Genomic DNA, 22,319 nt, shown 5'->3' on the forward strand with positions numbered 1-22,319 from the left:
TTTCTACCCATGGTCAACTGTCTTCTAGCTGCTTTTTATAAAAATACACTTATTTCCCATTCATGTCATAAACATATCAGACTTTTTCCCTGGAAATCCTGAAAGCACTTGATTTTAATTTTTCAGTTGCATAAATCCTTAAAATTCCTATTTAAATTCTACAATTCTGAACCCTGGGCTAGATTTTATCCATCCATTACCTTTTTTCTTTGAAAACAGTTCCTTTCCTGTTCAGTTTTATTGAAAACTCAGGTCTTAACATCTGGCAAGCCATAGATCACATGACTTTCTGAACCCTAATTGGTCTCCTTTCCTAGGCTTTCCCTCATCAAACATGAGCTAACATTTAAAGGTCATTTCAAGTTTGATTATGCTGGTTATTTTGAGGATTATGTTCGCCGTGAGGATGAGCAACAATTTACAGTAAGTTCTCGGAGAAAAACAAAAACTTCTGTAAATTGCCCTCATTCCCACAGAAGTTTTGAGACAATCTAAAGATGTTGCAGAGATGATATATGGTACTTCCAAAGTTCCAATAATGGCTATTTCTTTCATGGATCTATAAATGAAATTATGAATAGAAGAGCTTGGACATATTTAAAAAGAACATTTATTACCATACCAACCGAAATTTACCATCTATTTTTTAAAAGAATACTGGAATGTCTAAGATGATGTCAGGACTCAACTGTTGAAATGAGTTATGCGAAGGGCATTGCACTTCTTCATGTAGACTATTTTGATGGTGCTTTTGGCTGATGATTCTATCAGCTAGTTGACGTTTTTCCTCTGTCTCGTCTCTTTGTTGCAACTCTGTATAATGCCTCGATCAGTTCCTTAGCAAGGCATCTAAAATTGTCCTGGACTCCCGGTCTTGGAATTTTGCAGGAACCAATGTGGTTTAAAAGTGATTTATGATTGTGTCTCGATTCCTGTTGTAAGTTGTTGAACAAAAATTAGATATCACAAGGCTTAATTGTTTTCATAATTTTTATTGTCGGTGGGGTTCATGTGTCTGTAGGATGTAAAATATAGGGTAGAACTATATCCATTCTTTGGAATTTGAAGCAACTGGTGTTGAGGTTTGAAAACTTTGTTTTAATGCCATATTCAATTGAATGTTGGACCAAAATATTTTCTTAATTTCAGTAGCTTCAGCAGATTCAAAGGGCTTCAGAGTTGCAGTATAAAACTTATTAAGAAATACCAAAGAGTGAAAGAAAGAAGGCAAAAATTCAGAAAAGAATCTCAAAAGAAATACAGGTTATATTGGCCTTTGAATGTAGAAAACTATGTTTAGGGTGTAGTTAGATTGATTCGTTGTGAAATTGTTTGAAAGTTTATTATGTTACTTAAAAATCATGATCTAATGTGTATAAGGTATTTTAGTGAAATATAATGCTTGAGTTGTCTTACAACTGAATCTACTATCCGAGGAATAATCTGAATTGAAATTGTAAAAGTAGCCAAAGGATAGCTGTGAACAATGACAATGACAAAGAAGATACAAATAATTAAGATTTTAAGTATCATTTCTTATTCCTTTAGTAATGTAGATAAACATGGGATCAAGTACCAATAAGGCCTCACTTAGACCACAAATGTGTATAAATGTACACACAAATATCAGTTTAAGGAATCTATTTTTGATTTATCAAATGTTTATGTTCAAGTAGAATAGAACTTTAAAATCTTCTTTTACTTGATTTCTATGGATGATTGTTATTTCTTATCATTTACTTCAAATTTAATGGTAAGTGGTACTTTATCAGTTTATCCTATGGTTTGCTGTACCATTCAGTGCCATACCATATCTGGCGTATTGTACCATACTAGTACTAAATTGGTAGCTATCTTGTACCATGCCGGTACTTGGTACACCTTGTCCTCTTGTACCATACTGCATATCGACACTATAAGAGGATGGTACCAGTACGGGGTCCGCTATCGAGATGATGAACCTTGGTTTATCCCTTTTGTATTTAATTTGGATTTCTTCAATGAAGTAGCTGAACTAACAGATCCAAATTTGCATTTTCTCTTTCTGCAATTTGGTAAATTGGGACTTGACTTCTAATTTTTCACCATCTATTACTTCACCAACTTATAGGATGCACGTATGAATAGATGTTGATGATATCATTGTCATTGCTTTTGCTGTTTAGAATTCTTGCTAGTTGACTTTGTCCTTATTGATGTTGGATACATCTTGCTTTGGAGCTTTACTATGCTGACAAACATTTCTCATAGGTGTAATGGCTGGGTTCTTTGGTCACTCTAGATTTTATTTTTAATTTCATTTTTTTCCTTTTCATTTTATTAAGATTTTCAAACTTTTTCTCTTCATTTATGGCTATGAGGACACCTACTACTAAGTACTACTGACTACTAGGGCTTATCTTGAAACATTATCTGCATATGCTGAAACTTCACAACATGCCAATAAGTAGATAGAATGGCCTTGTACAGATCAAAAGTGTGGAGGGTGTTACTTAAGAGAAGAAAAACGTGCTAGGGCTAATAGTGTAAACATCTTAAATGGTTCCCATTCCATTTATTTAGCATAATTTGTGGTTAGAAAATGAAGTTAATATCTAAGTGAAAGAACCATTGTAGCACAAATTTATAACGTTACTTGATGTTCCTACATGAATAAGATGCGGAGATATATCTCTTGTTAAAGGTGAAAAATAACAACTTATGGACTTGTAGACATGGTTGGGCATGATTTTCATTTGAAAAGCCCAAGTTGTTTTCACCTCTTTCAGAAGGGCAGTGCACATGCATAAGAAAACTGTCATAGAAACTTGGTTAACTTTTTGATGTTTTCTAGTTGAATTATTGCTTATTAGTGATGTTTGCAAATTAATTCTTTTAATTATTGGAAAGCTCAAATTCATCTTTCCAGGAAAAAAAAAATATAAATTCTCACAAAAAAAGTGAACTACAAATTCAAAATTGTAACCAGTGAACCATGATTACTTGTTGTACGTTATGAATCCTCCTTTGCTTATAGGTTCTTAGAAGGGTCTAGCATTTTGCAACCATGCATTTTGTAGATTTCTTCTTGCAATTTCTTATTATTTGCTACATTTAACGGGCATAGCTAGCAAAGTGCACTAGTACATGATTATTCTAGTTTGTCCTTTCTTCTGCTTGTTTTGTTTTTAGCTTTTTGCTTCGAACCTAAGAAGCCTCTTCTGCATAACCTTGTAAATAAGTTCCATTCATTCTGCTGTTAGTTCTCAAGGCACTGGTATAATTTTTTCCGCATGGAATACATCTTTCATTCTATTATGGTAGTGACAACTATGGTGATATTCTACTCATAGTGCACCTCTATTCTGCTTGAGGTCTTTCATGAACATTTACAATGGATTTCTTTTCACAATTTGTCATTTAAAAACAAGTATCCAGTTAGTGTGAAAAGTAATAATAAAAGATTTGTTAAATGGCTTTATTACTGGAAACAGAAATGTGCAATTTATGATTTTTAAAACTTTAATACATTGAAGGATGTATATGTCGTCTCTTAAAATACTGCTCGATTCTTTTCCTTCTTCTGCTGGTGGGTATTCATGTGCTTTTGTTATTCAAGTTATCCAGGCGTTCAGATGATTAATTTCAAGTCTTCTTTTCATGCTGTTCTTTTTGTTGGGCTTATGAAGATATTTTGGATAAATGCAGGTTTGCTCACCCATTTTTGGCATTCTTGATGTTTGTCCCGAGCTCACTTGTTGGTTTATTACTTCCAATGACTATTTGGGGATTCTTCCCACTCTCTCAAGATACATCACGTCTTCAAGTCTCAAAAGATGTATCTTTCAATCCTTATTTGGAAAGCCTAATATTATGCTATAATGTATATTGTTATTGTTTTAAATGTTTTATGTTGCCTTTCAATAATTCTTGCCTTCTTGGGTTTGTCTATTCTTGTATTCTGGTAGATTTAAGCATCAAATGCATCAGTTTTAGCCCTTGATTAGTTCAAAATTATGTTTTAGGGTATGATTTGACTTATCAAGTTAACTTTTTGTAAGCTGGCTTCCATTAGTGCGCTACCATCTGTTGCATCTAATCAAGGATTCAGATCCATTGGGAATCCATGGGACATTGGAACAGGGTACCATCCTATGTGTCGGGACAAGATCATCCTATTATTGTCCCAGTATCCCGATCAGGATATTTTGGGACATCCTTGTCCCAAGTGTCAGGATGGAGTGGGACGGTGGTACGTCCCGTTTTGTGAGAAAATTGTGACAGCTCCGTCCCACGGGATTTAAAACCTTGCATCTAATCACATATTTGAGTCATGCCTTAATATATTACTCATGCGATCATCGACTTCTGTTCTTTAATTTTCATGGTTGATCAATTGAACTCCAGAGGCTTTGATATGTCAAAACATTTTAAATGCAAGATTTATTGCTATTAGATGTTGTGCATCATTAATCTATTCTGATATTAGATTGTAAACCATAAAAGCTACATGAGTCAAATGGCTACCTTGATCAATGATGTGTAAGTAGTCTTTGCATATGTTTCCATGTTGGAGGATAGACCATACAATATTCTTCTAAAATCCAATGTGATGGAATATAAAAAATTCTAAAAATCTGATTTAGAGTAATGTTATATAGCTCCCTAAATGGAGATCAAATATTCATGTTCTGGTGCCAATGGGCAAAGTGGTGACCAATTGTCGTGGCACATGATATGCTCTGCCATGTTGACACAATTGTTGAGCCATGATGAAATGAAAAATTGAAAAAGGCCTTATCATCTTTCAGCGAAAAAAGATTTTTGAAAAGAATAATTTAGAGATATCATCGTTACTATTCTTGGATGGATTGGCACAGCACAAAACTTCAAAGCTTACTTCATTCCTTGAAATGGACTTACCATCAGTATCACAACAATTACTGATTAAATGTCATCTAAGTTGGTAATGTTGATTTTTTTTTTTTTTTAATTTGAGTGAGTTTAATCTCCAATCCTGTAACAAAAATGACAACGTGAGTCCTTAGTTGATCTCCATTCCTGTAACAACATTAACATCGTGAATTCTAGCTAACCTGAATCATACAATAAATAACACTGTCATATGGCATTGTATGCAGTGGGTGGAGGTATCAAGATGATCATCACTTCTTTTGCACACTAAACTACAGAAAGACATCTACATTCACAAAAGAACATGTTGGTTTATAAGGAGATCAAGGATTCAGAAACTAATTTTCAGATTACACTTTGTATTATCCTGATATTCTTTATTTGGCATAACTTTATACTTCGTTTGTTTTCAGATATTTTAACTATGTGCCAAACTGCATGTTAACTACCTGTTTGCTTGTATGGCTAGGACTTTTGTCAATTTGGTCTAATTATCTTTAAGTGTGTCATTACTTAAAGAAATCCATGATCGTTAATCTTTATTATTCTGATTGATTTGTTATTTCAAACATTGTAGGCTTTATCTGATGAAGCACGCTTTTGGGGAGCTTTTGGACTGTATGCCGTAACGACTGTTGTAAGTCCATCTGATGCTTTTGGTTTCTTTTCCATCAAGTCATAAGTACATGGACCTTACAAAATTGATTAATGTAAGGTCCATATCTTTTGTTTAGGAATGCCAGAAAAAACTATGATGATCAATTTTTCTGTGTAGTATGAGGTCAGACAGCATGGTTTTCTGTCGAACACTGTTTAGTGATTCTGTTTTGTGATTGCTGCAGCATGCATCCACAGTGTGTCTGAGTATTGCATCTTTAAATATTTTGTTGTAGATACAAATGTATATAATTGACACATAATTTTGTAGTTATAAGTGCTGAATTTTTTCATAGAGAAATATTGGACTAGAGTAGTTAAGTATGACTGGATAAGTTGAACTGCATGTTTACACACACACACACGGGGAGGTAGGTGGAATGATGAGCCATCCAGATTGGATATCCACATTGTTGATCATAATCTTAACAAAAAAAATGTATGCTTTGAGGGTTTTTCTAACTTTTGTGTATAAATAGAAAATGCATAAAGCTAATCATGACCCCAGACCGCTTGAAGGGTAAGGACCAATTTGCTTTTGAGGTTTCTAACTTTTGCATCAAGTTAGCACAAAAAATGGATGGTCTATGCTAGTGTGCTAAAATATGTGATCGGGTATATAACCTGAAAATCTGCACCATTGATTTATGCACCTTAAAACACAAATTTCATAATTTAATAGGTTTTGATTCTTAGATCATAGCAAAATACTGTATCATGACATTAAAACTGTCCATTTTTGCACTCACTTGAGGTTAGAGACCACTAAAATGTATGACCTTTTTGGGTCTCCAGGCATTTTTATTGGTGCGATGATGGTCCATGGTGTGAATGTCCAATTTGATGGCACATTATTGGTTTTGAATCATTGAGCCTTTTACCTGAGATGTAGCATCTAATTTGTAATTTATTCTTCAGTTAGGATTGATGCTTTAATTTTGTCAATTCTAAAACAGCTATAGGCATTTTAAGATGATCATTGAAACAGTCAATCATGACCTGTTGCATCTACAGTAACTTAAAAGGGAAAAATTGTGAGTACAACATTTTTACGATGCATCAAATGGGCACAATATTAGCATAAATACTATCTTAAAATGGATTACAACACATTCTGAATTCATGCCATTAAGAACGATATGCATATCTTAAAACATTTATGAACATACTTCCAAATGGCTTCGGTGCTTCCAAACTATAGATTGTATGGAAACATTTGATAGAGGCATTAAAACTATTTATTTTTTAGGACTACTTGGTGATAAGTTGACAACCTCAGAAACTTAATGATATCTGATTTCTATGCAGTCTAGATGTTTTTGATCATGATCAGTGATATAGATCTAGGTACACCTTCTCGATACAAGTTCTCGTACCATTGTCACCTTATCACTATGTCAATACGCCCTGGTGTGGGTGCCGGTTTGGCGTACCGAATGTTGGTGTGCCTCCCATATCATGTCCCGGTACTGTCCGGTTTGGCTCATACCGTCCAGTTGGTATGGTATGGCATACCTTGCTATAGATTCTTAATTTGAAACACCTATATTTGTGTACGTAGGTATGCAAATGTTTTTATGTATATATGCATGCAAGTGTGTGTATATAATGTTTAAAACTATTTAGAAGGGAAATGCTTTTGAAGCTGCACTCCTATATCTCTTGTAACAAAGGGTTGTATGCTGTTAATTGATTTGTATATGTATACTTGTAGCTTATTAGCATTGGACCTCTTGGGAAACTTTATATGGCTATAAATGTTAGATTTTTTGATAAAAATTATAATGGTTTGATAATAAATAATGAGCTATTTAAATCGGAGATTGCATTGTTGATTGTAATCTAGACCATATAAAATGCCTAGAAACCAGAAGTCATAAGTTTTGGTGGTCTCTTACCAATGAATCAAGTTGATGCAAAATGAACAGCACAAATTACAAATCAAAGATCGCCAAACTGTCCCGAATTGGATGGTTCAGGGTGTTTCGAGCCATCCCAGCAGCAAATCGGGATGGTTCGATCGACCAAAATGGCACATCGGAGGAAGAGGGAAAGAGAGGAAGAGAGAGAGAGAGGAGGGGAGGGAGATAAGGGATGTCGCCACAGAGGCCGACAGTGGCCCGTGGAGTCCTTTGTGGCTTGGTGTTGTCCGATAGGATATTTAATCGAGTGAGAAAGAGAGAGAGAGGAGGGAGCGATGGTACCGAAGAGAGGCACAGTTGGCTGAGAGATTGCTGGAGGGTGTCGGGTGGCTACCGTGGCCATCGGACGGTGGAAAACGCGCTAGCAAGCCACGACCATGGAACAGGGGTAGGGCCGGTTGTCCTTGTTCACTCGTTTGCTTTTTTTTAAAAACGAAAATGAATAGTGAAGCCAGCAATGGATATGCCCGCTTCACTTAAGTGAAGCGACAATGCTGGCAAACCCATTACCAGCTTCATTGTAATCAGATTTTAAAAAAAAATCTCATGAAATAGGGGCGATCGTCTCTGTTTCACACTCGCGGCATCGGAGGCCACGATTGCATTGTCCGACGTCCTCTCCGGCATGTATAGACCCATACCGCGGGCTAGCCGACATGGGCTTCGGTACCGAATCTGCCAACCTTGTTACAAATTATGCTGTTAGTTTAAAATACAACATAGGGTATATAAATTGGAAATCCATACCATTGGTTGTAATCTACGCATTCTAAAACATCTGGAAATATGTTTCGATGCTGAGATTATAGCAAAATATTATACCATGCTGTTAAAGTCATCCAATTTGTAACCTTAGGGGTAGGGTTGATATGGGCTCGGCTTGGCCCGACTTCGGATCGGGCTTCGAGCTAAGTCCGAAACAATTTAGGCCGGGCTTGGGCTTAATTATAGAGCCCGTTTGTATTTCGAGCTGGGCTCGAGTATATATTTGACCTGGCCCGGGCCCGAGACCGAAGTCCAACTGGGTTAGGGCCCGAAGTCCAGCCTGATTAGGAGGCGGCCCGGGCCTAAAGTCCAACCTGATTAGCCAAATCCCACGGTGAATAACATGCCATGATACCCCTTGTATGTCACAAATTCCCGATTGCACGCTATCCATTGTGCATATGCTCCGAGATTTACCCTGGTTCATGTGGACCTTCATGACCCTTCGAGAGGTTTCTCCCCATCGTCGAGAAGATTGCCGCCATCCATCTCGGTGCTCATTGTTGTGCCCCTTAGGGGCATCGATCATGATGAGCTCCCACTCCCGATCGTAGATCTCAGCGAGGAGATTGATGAGGGCCAGTCAGCAGCGGTGGTTGTTCTTGAGAGGCGCTGCGTCGACGGGATGCAGGAGGGTTCGGATCAATAGGATCTCAGGAGATCATCAACGTCGGCTAGGCAGGTGCGGTAGCAGACGGTGTGGGTACAGAGGGTGGGGGAGCCCTTGGTGACGGATCGGAACCACATGGGCTCTTCTTCGAGGAAGATGGTGGTGCCACCGGCATTGAAGGCACACCATATAAGGGAGTCATGGCCGAGGCTGAAGATGAGGAAGTTGTAGGGGCTGTGGTGGCGGAGGATGTCGAAGGAGATGTAGATCTCGGTGTGGGATTGTTGGGGGATGGCTCTGGTGGTGGCGTAGAAGAGCGCCACTGCGAGATCCACTAAAGGGGAGGAGGCGGAGGAGCAGAGGAGGAAGTGGTCGTCGGCGCGGACGAAGCTGGAGATGAGGATGGCACCTGCCAAAAGTGTCGCTGCTGCGGCGGCGACGAGTAGGTGTTTCTCGGACAGCGCACGCATTGCTTCGGTCTCTTATTCTTCCCTTTTCTCCCCTTCGATGCCCCATTTTCTCCCCTTCGATCTCTCATTCTCCGACGTTGCCTTTGTCGTGGATTTCAACTGACTGTTCATCGGAGACTAGAGCCACCTTCACCGATGTCGCCAGCATCGACCAGGCCAAGCTCGAGCTTTAGGAGGTCATCGTCATTGCTGGAGACCTAGCAATCGTTGGTTTTTTTTTCTTTTTTTATTTTTTAAGTGAGGAAAGAGATCTGTGGGGTCGTGGGCTAGCCCAATTAGGCTCGGGCTGGGATCGGGCTTGGGCCGGGATTGGGCCTGAGTTTTCAAAAAATTTCGAGCCTAAGCCCGACTTGAAGCCAAAAAAATATTTCGGGCCGGGCTTAAGCAGGGGTATGGCTTGGTCCAGTTCGGCCCGACCCACTTCCAGCCCTAGTTAGGGGTCTCCAAAACAATTCACCTGTTGGTTCTAGGCATTTTGGTGCTAGATATCATAATTAATGGTAAATCACCATTTTGGATGGTTAATTATCTGATTGTATAACCTTAATAGCTCTACCAAAAATTTAGTATTTAAGCCTGTTGCTAACTCTCTCCTCTCTCTCTCTCTTTCTATACACACACACACAACATACATACATATATGTTGTATTCTATTGGAAGAAATTTATCTATTATCCATCTACTATCATATTCAAGCATACTAGTTGGGAATGTGGGGGGTGGAGTGGGGGTCGTGGGGGGGGGGGAGATGGGGTGCGATAAGATGACGTAAGTCAGTTCTGTCTGGATGCTGAACGGAAAGAAGAGAAAAATAGCTTATCCATACGTATTGTTTTTATAGACACAATACTAGCCTTACGTCTGTGTCGTCAGTCAGAGAATTATTGCGGAGGGTAGTGGAGCGGGTCGTGGGCCGTCCAGAGTCGGGAGAAATTCCTTGCAGTAGAAGAAAAGGTGAAGTTCGGCTCCCGTAGGAGTCCGGACGGAGTCTTCCTTGCAGTAGAAGTTGTGGACGGAGCCCGGCTCCCGTAGGAGTCCGGGTGGAGTCTTCCTTGCATTAGGGGTCAGGTGCGAAGTCCGGCTCCCGTAGGAGTCCGGACAAAGCTTATCAGCAGTTGAAGTCGGTGACGGAGCCCGGCTCCCGTAGGAGTCCGGGCGGAGCCTTCCTGCAATTGAAATCAAAGGCGAAGTTCGGCTCCCGTAGGAGTCCGGACAAGGCTTACTAGCAGTAGAAGTTGGTGACAGAGCCCGGCTCCTGTAGGAGTCCGGGCGGAGTCTTCTTTGCAGTAGGAGTTGTGGACGGAGCCCGGCTCCCGTAGGAATCTGGGCGGAGTCTTCCTTGCAGTAGAAGTTGTGGACGGAGCTCTGCTCCCGTAGGAGTCCGGGAAGTCTTGCAGTGGTCGTGCGAATGCTGTAGGAGTCGGAAAGTTTGCAGTGAGTCGTGATGGGTGGCTGAGGGTGGGGGGGGGGACCAGTAGTCGAATCGGAGAGGGGGGTGGGTTGGGGGTATTTTATATGTTGGATTTTGATGCATGCATGTGTTTCAAAAATTTTATTTTCTAAATACCACAGTAGAGAACAAGATTAAAACACTTTTAATCTGAATTATGCATGCATGAAAACATATAACCATATGGATCTATCTTATATGCTGAAATTGATATATACTGAAATTCAGATTGTGATCAAATCACATACCTGTTTCGCAATCTTTTTTTTCAATCTGGATCTGAAAGAGAAGAGGTTCTCTCTTAGCCGCACAAGTGTCCAGCCTCTATGAGTATCTACTCGGGATCAGTCTGGAACAGCCCTCTTCAATCTGAATTTTTTTCTCCAAAAATTCAGCCTGCTGAATCTGAACGAAGTTGGATCGCGATCAACACTTGATCTATTTCCTTGATCTTTTTCTTCTCCTCTTCTCTAGCCTTTCTCCTTGCTTTGTGCTGCTACAAAACACCAGGAGCAGCAGCAAGAGGACGCCCCAACATCCTTGGCGTGGAGAAGAAGGGATGCCCCAAGTGAAGGACGTTTGGACGTCCAAGGGAGGGAGAAGAGAAAGGGAGAGGAAGAGAGGGCATGGGGGCTTCTTCTAGGCATGAGGGGCTGCTGGTTTAGATGCTCTAGAGACCTTAGGGGAGGTCCTTCTAATAGGCACAAGATTGAATCCTATTCAATCACATAATACAAGTCCTATTTGCATTGGGTTTTCTATTAACTTAAGTTATCCAACTTATTTTAGGAGACCCTTTAGGCACCAACAATTGGAGCCCTTGCACCCATAATTAGATATCCCAAAATACACCCAAGAGATGCTCATAGGAGAATTAAAGGTCCTCTAATCAATGGATACGCCCAACTTGATCAAATCAAGGTGGCGCCCAAGAATAATTATCAAAAAAATTAATTAGGGACTTGCACCCTTAATTTAGATGATCCATAACCTTAGACATCCAACAATTGGAGTCTCATGAATCTTATTCATGTAGGTTATTAGCAGATAATTAAGTTGAATTATCTTATCAAATAAGTAATTCCAACAAAAAGAGAATTGGATCCAACTATGTGCTAGCAAGGTTATCATAACCCAATAGATTTCTCTAAATCCAATTAACACTTCATAAGCTTAATTACTTATTCCAAGCCTAATCTCTTTGTTGTGTGACCTCATAGGTTCAATTCTATCTGGTAGTGAGACATACAATGATCTCTATCATCGTATCGTTGAAATTCTTTTCAATGGATAAGAACAATTTCACTTTAACGCAGCAAGGATTGTCGATCCAGAACAATCTTAGTGAGCTCTCACAATCTACCAGTAACACCTAGCAGATGTAGTGGCAACCCAGTAAACTGAAATGAACCTCTAGGTGTAGTTAACGTGTGATTCAGTTCCTCTATCGTGAGTCCCGATTAGATGGCAGGTCATGGATAAATTATCAAACCTCATCATCATCATATGATAGATTCGATTAACTCAAGTCTAGTTGTGACTTCTATGAAAATTTTTTTTCATCGATCATATGCTGTGGCTATAGACTCTTGGACTTAGCCTCTTAAATCTCATAAGACTACTCTCTATCAAGGTCAATAGATCCTATCTTGATGGCACCCCACCCCTACGGTGGATCAACTATCGCTAACATCCACTACAAGGGCTCATTGAGATCCAAGTTTATGTCAATCAAACTCTAGCAGCCTCACTGCGAGTAGTGGTACCATCTTAAGTCAAAGATCAGTCACACAACTACAGCATTGAGATAATCACTGACGATCGAATAAAAATTTAAATAATCTCTCATATGGTCACACTCAGTACTAGTTGTTCTCTAACAACTATCCGCACTCGTCGTTCTGTGTCTCTACACAGTAGACTAGAGATTCGTCTATCCCGAAGAAAGCGATTTGTGCACCAGTCTATCCGGATGTATCATCGTCTTCATGATGATCCTATGATCGGGAGCATTTAGGAATTAAATATTTCTAATTTTTAATACTTTGAGAATATGTATCGAAACTATTTTCATGGATGATTCAAGGACACATCACACTTGAATGAATAATAAATTTATCTTTTTATTGATCAAATCAATGTATTAAGTACAAAATTATACCCTAGACTTATTATAATGTGTCAGTCATATTGGCTTTTAGGACATACATCTAACAATCTCTTACTTGGACTAAAGCCAATTAGCCACAAATCTAAGTCCCATCTCAAGGTGGACTTTCATTTTCGGTTGGCTCAACTGTTTAGTCAGCGGGTCTGCCACGTCTACGGAGTCTACTCTTCACATCTCGACATGTTTTTTTTGAGTTAGTTGCATATAATATGAAACCGCCGCTTGATGTGCTTAGATTTTTTATGAGACTTCGGCTCCTTAGCAAGTGCTATGACTCCATTGTTGTCGCAGTATAGCGGTATGGCATCTGATGTCATAACCTCAAGTTCCGCGACGAACTTTTTGAACAAAAGCTTTCCTTTGCAGCATCCGAAGTAGCGACATACTCAGCCTTCGTGGTCGAATATGCTATGATGGGTTGCTTGGAACTCTTCCAGCTAACTGCATCACCATTGCAAACGAACACGTATCCTGGTGTAGACTTTCTATCATTGAGATCAGACATGAAGTCTGAGTCGGTATACCCCTCGACTCGCAACTCAGAATCATCTCTCAAGATCAAGAACAAATCTTTAGTTCTTCTCAAGTACTTAAGGATTTCTTCACAGCTATTCAGTGCTCCTCGTCTGAATTCGACTGATAACTGCTTGTGACACTCACAGCAAGGATAGTATCAGGTCGAGTACATAGCATGGCATACATGAGACTTCTGATGGTCGAGACATAAGAAATTCTACTTATGCGTTGCATCTCAGATGTGGTCGGACACATCGTCTTGAAGAGACTAATACCATGCCTAAGAGATAAGAGATCTCTGTTGGAGCTTTTCATGCTAAATCTCTTCAGCATCTTCTTTATGTATAGATTTTATGACAGATCAAGCATCCGTTTAGGTCTATCCCTATAGACCTTTATTTCGAGAATATAGGCGCTTTCCTTAGATCTTTCAAGGAGAATTTCTTGGAAAATCATCTTTTGACCGTGGTCAGCATGAAAATATCATTCCCAATGAGAAGAATATCATCCACGTATTGTACGAGAAAGGTGATCGCACTCCCACTGACTCTCTTGTATACACAAGGTTCCTTTTCGTTTTTGATAAAATTAAACGATTTGATTGCCTCATCAAAACGATGGTTTCAATTTCGAGAAGCTTGCTTTAATCCATATATGGATCTTTGCAGCTTGCAGACTGTGATCACCATCACCGGACGTGAAATCCATAGACTGCTCCATATAGATATCTTTCTTAAGAGATCCATTTAGGAAGGCAGTTTTCACATCCATTTGTCAGATTTCATAATCATAGTAAGCTGCAACAGCAAGCAGAGTGCGGATAGATTTCAGCTTGGCTACGAATGAGAAGATTTTTTGATAGTCAATGCCTTCGCGCTGACTATAACCTTTAGCCACAAGCCTAGTTTTATAGGTCTCTACCTTATCATCGGCACCTATCTTCTTTTTGTAGATCCATTTAAAGGTACAATATCCTCAGGTGGATCTACTAAGGTCCAGACATGGTTCGAGTGTATTGAGTCAATTTCTGACCATCACATTTAACCATTTTTTGAAACGATGTCAGACATCGCTTCGTCAAAGGTATTAGGATTATTAGTATGACCTCTATCTCTCATAAAGAATATTTTTTTTACTTCCTCCGTAAGCATATCCATGTACCTTTCAGGAGGTCGGGAGATCCTGCTAGATCTACGAGGTGGTAGAGGAACATTAACTACTGGCTCATGGACTACGGATTTTTGAGGATCTATAACTCTTGGCTCTTCAGAGACTTTCTTTTCGAGTTCACTAACCTCCCACTGCTGCCATCCTGGATAAATTATTTTTCTAGAAATACGGTGTTTCGACACAATCATATTGTGGTCTTGTGGAAAGTAGTAGTATCCCATGGATTCTTTTGGATACCCTATAAAGCGAGCTATAATATATCTATCCTCTAACTTATTCGTCATCTGTCTCTTGACATAGGCCGGACATCCCTAAGTCTTAAGATAATCCAGACTCGACTTCTTACCGAATCATATCTCATACGGTGTGGTAGGAATGGACTTTGATGGAACTCTATTCAACAGGTGAATTGCAGTTAACAAGGCATGTTCCTAAAGATATAAGGGTAGATCAGTGAAGCTCATTATGGATCTGACCATATCCAATAGGGTCCTGTTCCTCCTTTCGAATATCCTATTGAGTTGAGGTGTTCCAAGAGGCGTCCATTGAGAGACTATACCATTGTCCTTAAGTATCTCAGAAATTTTCGATTAAGGTATTCATCTCCTCGATCAGATCGAAGAACCTTAAATGATTTGTCTGTCTGTTTTTCTACTTCATGTCTGAATTTTTTGAACTTTTCAAAAGCCTCAGACTTGTGTTTCATCAAATACACATATCCGTATCTAGACAGATCATCGATAAAGGTAATAAAGTATGTATAACCATCCCTGGCCTGCACATCAAATGGCCCACACACATCGGTGTGTATCAGGATGAGTAACTCAGTGGCTCTTTCCCCACGTCCCACAAAGAGTAATTGTCCATTTTTTCTCGAAGACAGGATTCGCAAGCTGGATACGACTCTGGGTTAAGAAAGCCAAGGATCCTATCTTTTTTCAGTTTGTTTATCACATCCTCTCCGATATGGCCTAGTCTATGGTGCCACAAGTACTTCTGTTTAATTTTATCTCTGGATCTCTTTTGGCCTAAGGCACTCACTATTTGTTCGTTTAGGTTCACATTTGCATCAACATGCAAGTGATAAAGACTGTTAATTAAAAGACCTCCTGCAACCAATTTATTTCGTAAATAAATGGAACAAAAGTCTTTATTGAAACTAATTTCAAAATCTTTCTGTGCTAGCACATACACGAAAATTAAATTTCGACTAGCTACAGGAATATAATAACAGTCTTTCAAATCTAATATAACACCAGACGGTAATCGAAGAGGGTAAGTGCCAACAGCCTCTGCAACAATCTTTGCTCCATTGCCAATTCGAAGGATCATGTCACCTTCTCTCAACCTCCTATTTCTATCAGACCCTGCATTGAGGTACATACATGAGCACTTAAGCCAGAGTCTAATACCCAACTAGAAGTAGAAGAAATCGTAAGGTTAGATTCAATTACGAGCATACCTTCGGAAGGCTTATCACCCTTTTTGTTTTTAGGCTCTCCAGGTATTTAGGACAGTTCCTCCTCCAATAGCCTTCAGCATGATAGTGGAAACACTTTCCCCTTGCCTCAGCTGCCTTTGGACTAACCTTCTTTGGCTTGCTCTCTTTCTTCTGCTTCTTCGCAGATTTAACCTTCTTCCTTCCAGTAGACTTTCTCTTAGAAGAAGAAGTTCGCTCCACAGCGAGAACAGTGCTCCTTGAACTCTTCAAAGTATCCTCTGTGGTGACCAACATGTTGACGAGTTCGAAAATAGTGCAGTCAAATTTGTTCGTATGAAAATCATAATGAATTGACTATATGAACTAGTAAGGGATTGAAGGATCAGATCCATCTGCAATTCTTTTTGCATATCTAGTCTGAGCTTCTCAAACTCATGTTCTTGGTCACTGTCATACAGTGCTTATGGACAGACTGCCCCTTGCGCATCTTCAGATTGAAGTCTCTTGGACACTTCGAAGTGCGTAGTACAGCTCTGCTCACCATACAACTCTTGTAGGTGAGTGATCATGGCTCAGGCAGTGGGCATATGCTCGTGCTGGCTTTGCAACTCGTTTGACATGGACGCCAGTACATAGCACTTGACTTGACTGTCTTCATCCGTCCACTTCTTAAAAGCAGCTCTCTGCTCATAGTAGGACGGTTTGGTAGCACTACGAGATCCTGATCGAGAACATGGCTTAACTTTTCTGAGGTCAGAACAATCTTGAGGTTTTTGAGCCGGTCTTTAAAATTATTATCGATCAAACGATTGGTTTCAAGGATGCGGGCTAGAGGATTTGAGGCTGACATGATGGTTTAACTGCGAGAGTAGAGATTCAAGTTAGACTTTTGTACTTATTGTTTAATTTGCTTCTAGGGACTTTAAGATGCAAATAATGACTCCACTAATTTATCAGATCCCTCCACTCCTCAGGAAGGAAACAGAAGTCCTAACGCGACAAAAGATTCCTAGTGGATGCTGCGGTCCCACCGATGACATGCACCTCACCTAACAGTTATTGATAACATGCACATCGATGCGTAGGTAACTCTTTGCCCAGATGCTTCTCTAAGCATGTTGCAGTGATTTGGTCTCTAAGTCATGTGGACTCACCTAGCAGTTATTGCCACATTTCTCAGTTAAGTCCGATCCACCGTTCACAAGCAGGTGCAAGGCCGTCATTGGGTCCCTCACCTAACAGTTATTGGGTCCAACCCCATTTTTACCATGGAGCAATTCTTTGCTAATAGAGTGGTTGCGTGTTCTCGATGCAACTGAACCACTGTAACCAGCCGAGAACAATCAAGCCGGTAGCACGCCTGCACATCTACAATGGTGGAAGACCTATGGAGTTAATCTTTGTGGGGAGGTTTAAGTTTAAGTCTCATCTAATCAGTCATCATATGACCGATCTAACTGGCATGGGCTAAATCAAACCACTAAGCAACCTAATTCAAGACCCAATCTTCAAATTGATCAAGTGGAGAACGGTGGGGGTCCCCCCGTTGCCTTCCTTAGACACCAATAAATTGGTCAGATCGGCTAACAGAATCGATAAAATAATCATGTCTCATTAACTTGCTTTAGACACCAATAGATCGATTGATCAGAATTGGTTAGCTCAAACGAATCGGACTCAAACCAACGGATCAAATTAGGTCCTAAGATTAATCGATTCTACATATGGGATTCAATTAATTTGATCAACAACAATCGTATGATCATTAACTTAATTGATCTAACCCTAATCAACATTTGACTTGGTTTGATCAATTACTTAATCGAATTAGACCCATATGACTCAAATCAAAAATCTTAAATGCAATCTTATTACATGACCTAATTAATAGTTTTCTCATGACTAAAACCTCATACACAAACACAAATTTCAGATTTTAAAATCATATTTCAGATCTAAATTCTTTGCATGAAAGTAAATTTTAAAATATGAAAATAATTTTTAGATTTTAACACAAACATATATCATTTATATGCATGTAAAATCAGATCTAAATAAAATTTCAGATCTAAGCATGATATCATATATCTCATATACTAATCATGGATCAGATTAAAAGCAAATTTATGATCTAAATATGCAAACATATATCGCATATATGAAAAAATTCAGATCATATAAAAATTTCAAGTTTTATGCATGCATTTATGTATCATATGAACATGAACTAGAACTTTTTCTAGATCAAAATTCAGATCTATGCATGCAATAACATATCAACTATATGTTCTAAAATTAAATCCAAAATCAAAATCCAGATTTGAAGATCCATCTATACATCTCATGTATCAAGTAAAAATCTGATTTTGAAATCTTTTCAAAAATATGTATATCAAAATTCAGTATATGAAAATCCGTGACTTTGGTACCATTATTGGAATTCGGAGTTTGGTGCATGTATATGTGTTTCAAAAATTTTATTTTCTAAACACCGCAGCGGAGAACAAGATTAAAACATTTTAATTTGAATTATGCATGAAAACATATAACCACATGGATATATCTCATATGCTGAAATTGATATATGTTGAAATTCAGATTGTGATCAAATTACATATCTGTTTCGCAATCTTTTTCTTCAAATCTAGATCTGAAAGAGAAGAGGTTCTCTTTTAGCCGCACAAGTGTCCGGCCTTCACGAGTATTCATTCTGGATCAGCTTGGAACAGCTTTCTTCAATCTGAATTTTTTTTTCCAAAAATTCAGTCTGCTAAATCTGAACGAAACCTGGATCGCGATCAACATTTATCTCTTTTTTTGATCTTTTCTTCTCCTCTTCTCTAGCCTTTTTCCTTGCTTTGTGTTACAACAAAACACCAGGGAGTAGCAGCAAGAGGATGCCCCAACACCCCTTGGCGTGGAGAGGAAGGGACGCCCCAAGTGAAGGATGTTTGGACGTCCAAGGGAGGGAGAGAGGGAGAGGAAGAGACGGTGTGGGGGTTTCTTCTAGGCATGAGGGGCTGCCGATTTGGATGCTCTAGGGACCTTAGGGGAGGTCTTTTTAAATAGGCACAAGGATTGAATCCTATTCAATCACATAATACAAGTCTTACTTGCATTGGGTTTCCTATTAATTTAAGTTATCCAACTTACTTTAGGAGACCTTTTAGGCGCCAACAATTGGAGCCCTTGCACCCATAATTAGACACCCCAAAATACACCCAAGAGATGCCCCATAGGAGAACTAAAGGCCCTCTAATCAATGGATACGCCCAACTTGGTCAAATCAAGGTGGCGTCCAAGAATAACTATCAAGAAAATTAATTAGGAACTTGCGTCCTTAATTTATATGATCCATAACTTATATACTCAACAATTGGAGTCTCATGAATCTTATTCATATAGGTTATTAGCAGTAATTAAGTTAGAATTATCTTATCAAATAAGTATTCCCAACGGAAAGAGGAATTGGGTCCAATCATGTACTAGCAAGGTTACATGAACCCAATAAATTTATCTAAACCCAATTGACACTTCATAAGCTCAATTACTTATTTCAGACCTAATCCCTTTGTTGTGTGACCCCATAGGTTCAATTCTATCTGGTAGTGAGACATACAATGATCTCTATCATTGTATCATTGAAATTTTTTTCAATGGGTCGGAATAATTTTACTCTAACTCAGTAAGGATTATCGATCCAGAATAATCCTAGTGAGCTCTCACAATCCATTAGTGATACCTAGCAGTATGTAGTAGCAACCAGTAGAATTGAAATGAACCTCTAGGTGTATTAACGTGTGATTCAGTCCTCTATCGTGAGTCTCGACTAGATGGCAGGTTATGGATAAATCATCAAACCTCATCATCAGTCATATGATAGATTCGATTAGCTCAAGTCCAGTTGTGATTTCTATGGAAACTCTTTTTCATTTATCACACTGCTGTGGCCACAGATTCTTGGACTTAGCCTCTCAAATCTCATAGGACTACTCTCTATCAAGGTCGATAGATCTTATCTTGATGCGCACCTCACTTCTACAGTGGACCAACTGTCATCAACATCCACTACAAGGCTCATTGAACTCAAGTTTATATGTCAATCAATCTCCAGCAGCTCACTGCGAGTAGCAGTACCATCTCAAGTCAAAGGACCAGTCATACAACTACAGCATCGAGATAATCATTGACAATCGAATAGAAATCCAAGTGATCTCTCGTATGGTCACGCTCAGTACTAGTCTAACAACTATCTGCACTCGTTGTCTTGTGTCTCTATGCAGTAGATTAGAGACTCATCTATCCCGAAGGAAGAATTTGTGTGCCAGTCTATCGGATCTATCATCGTCCTCATGATGATCCTATGATCGGAGCATTTAGGAATTAAATACATGTCTCTAATTCTCAACATCTTGAGAATATGTATCAAAACTAATTCCATGGACGATTCAAAGACATATCACACTTGAATGAATAATAAATTTATTTTTTATTGATCAAATCAAAGTACAAAATTGTGCTCTAGACTTATTACAATGTGTCAGCCATATTGGCTTCTAGGACATACACCTAACAACTGGAAGTGATTTTATGTTGGTTTTTAATGATAGAAGTGTACAGGTCCTCCAAGAACATTAGAAATCATTCATTCCCTTCAGGAAACTAATTCCTCTTTTGATTGTAGAGACTCTTCTCCATGCTTCTAGATGTCAAAAGGGACTTACGATGATGTGTTACAGTTAAGCTCTCTGCTGTCAATAACAGTGCAGTGACGGTGATCCACATGGGACTCAAGTAGGTTTCTCTTGGAACTAGGCATGCTTTCAGAATTGGAATGCTAAAAAGACTCTAAACAATTCGTAAGCAATATGCTTTTTCATAATTAAGAATCCTACAATGGATTCCTGTGCATAGATGCTTGTCCATCTTCTCGGAGGATGGGGACACCAACTTCTATTCCACATGCCGGATAGAGGACTGCTGGTCAGGCTAGAGGGAGCGAGCAAGTGTTGAGAAAAATCATTATCTCATGCAACTATGACTATTATGATCAGGTGTATCATGTTATGAGCTTTTACAAAAAAATAGCTACATTTGCCCTGTAAGTGGTGGCTTTTCATAGAATATGTTTTGTCATGTGAGGTGTGATTTGAAGGAAAGAGAAAACATCAAGCCTCTGGTTCACTGTTTCTTGTTAGATAGTTTCATTTAAGTTCATAGTTTTTTGAAGGAAATCTTATCTACAAACAAAAAAGCAAACAAGAGGATCTTCATGACTTCTCTTTTTCCTGGTATAGTGAACTCAAAGAACAGACAAAAAGTTCAGCAATCATTAATACCTTATTACTCTGAGCAAGCCTATAAGATGAATTTAAGAGAGGGTTCTGGTAAGTGGAAACCATTTCATAATTAATTAATTTTGTTATTGAAAGCAAAACCTTGAGAAGCTCAAGCCTTGTTATAGCTATATCTAGCTCTGTTATTCCCTTATGTATTTTGTGTTTTCCTAAGACTAGCTTATTATTTATTTAATTTGGTGTATGATATTGATTATCGCAATGGTGTCCAAGTTCATTTTCAGGTTATTATTAACTCAATCCGCATTCAGATAATGTAATACTGATACATTTATTAATGAGCAGGTTTATCTACTAGCTGGGTTGGGTGGAGGATTCTTGACATATTTGATATCAATATCTATGCTTCTTGCATGGTTCTCCTTTTATCTAGTGAGCAAGCACTGTGGTCATCTATCGCTCAGGTATGTCCACTTCATGCTAATTCTGGCTTCTTAACAATGACCTTGTTGAAGCATGCATATAGTTTATCTGAGAATTCAGCTTTTCTCTCTAAATCTGGCAGAGAGCCTGCAATATTTAAGCAGCCTTTAAATTTGCACTGCTGATTTCATATGAAAATAATCAGAGTAAATATTTGATGTACAAACATGAGCTTTTGCAGACAGTTTGAGAGAAAAAAGAAAATGATTTTTAGAAAAAAATTCCAATTAGGATTTGGTCAAGAAATATAACCTCAATTTTCGTCACACCTAGATCTGTTATAGCTAGCATTGAGTATTGACCATGGAACGCCGAACTGTTCCAAACTAGATGGTTTAGGGCATTCCGAGCCGTCCCGGCGGCAAACTAGAATGGTTCGATTGAAGAAAACGACACACTGGAGGGAGAGGAAAAGAGAGAAATAGAGAGAGGGAAGGGAGAGATGGCACAAACCACTGGAGGCTGGTGGTGGCCC

At 38.9% G+C, this 22,319-nt stretch overlaps 2 protein-coding genes across 2 annotated transcripts in view; one reads left to right on the forward strand and one right to left on the reverse strand.

The window, feature by feature from the left end:
* Positions 1-22,319, forward strand: part of LOC105048919 (uncharacterized) — a 70,420-nt gene that overhangs the window by 39,179 nt on the left and 8,922 nt on the right. Inside the window, exons 12-14 of the mRNA XM_010928407.4 lie at positions 3,688-3,817; positions 5,471-5,530; positions 21,707-21,825. Of these exons, the coding sequence (XP_010926709.2) occupies positions 3,688-3,817; positions 5,471-5,530; positions 21,707-21,825 (309 nt within the window). The remainder of the gene's footprint in view (positions 1-3,687; positions 3,818-5,470; positions 5,531-21,706; positions 21,826-22,319) is intronic.
* On the reverse strand, positions 6,707-9,904 carry LOC140859228 (arabinogalactan O-methyltransferase 2-like). Its single transcript, XM_073260899.1, has one exon. It carries the CDS (start codon positions 9,315-9,317, stop codon positions 8,880-8,882), a length of 438 nt encoding a protein of 145 aa, XP_073117000.1. The 5' UTR covers positions 9,318-9,904; the 3' UTR covers positions 6,707-8,879.

Source organism: Elaeis guineensis, chromosome 7 (assembly GCF_000442705.2).
Source record: "Elaeis guineensis isolate ETL-2024a chromosome 7, EG11, whole genome shotgun sequence".
NCBI classification, from domain to species: domain Eukaryota; kingdom Viridiplantae; phylum Streptophyta; class Magnoliopsida; order Arecales; family Arecaceae; genus Elaeis; species Elaeis guineensis.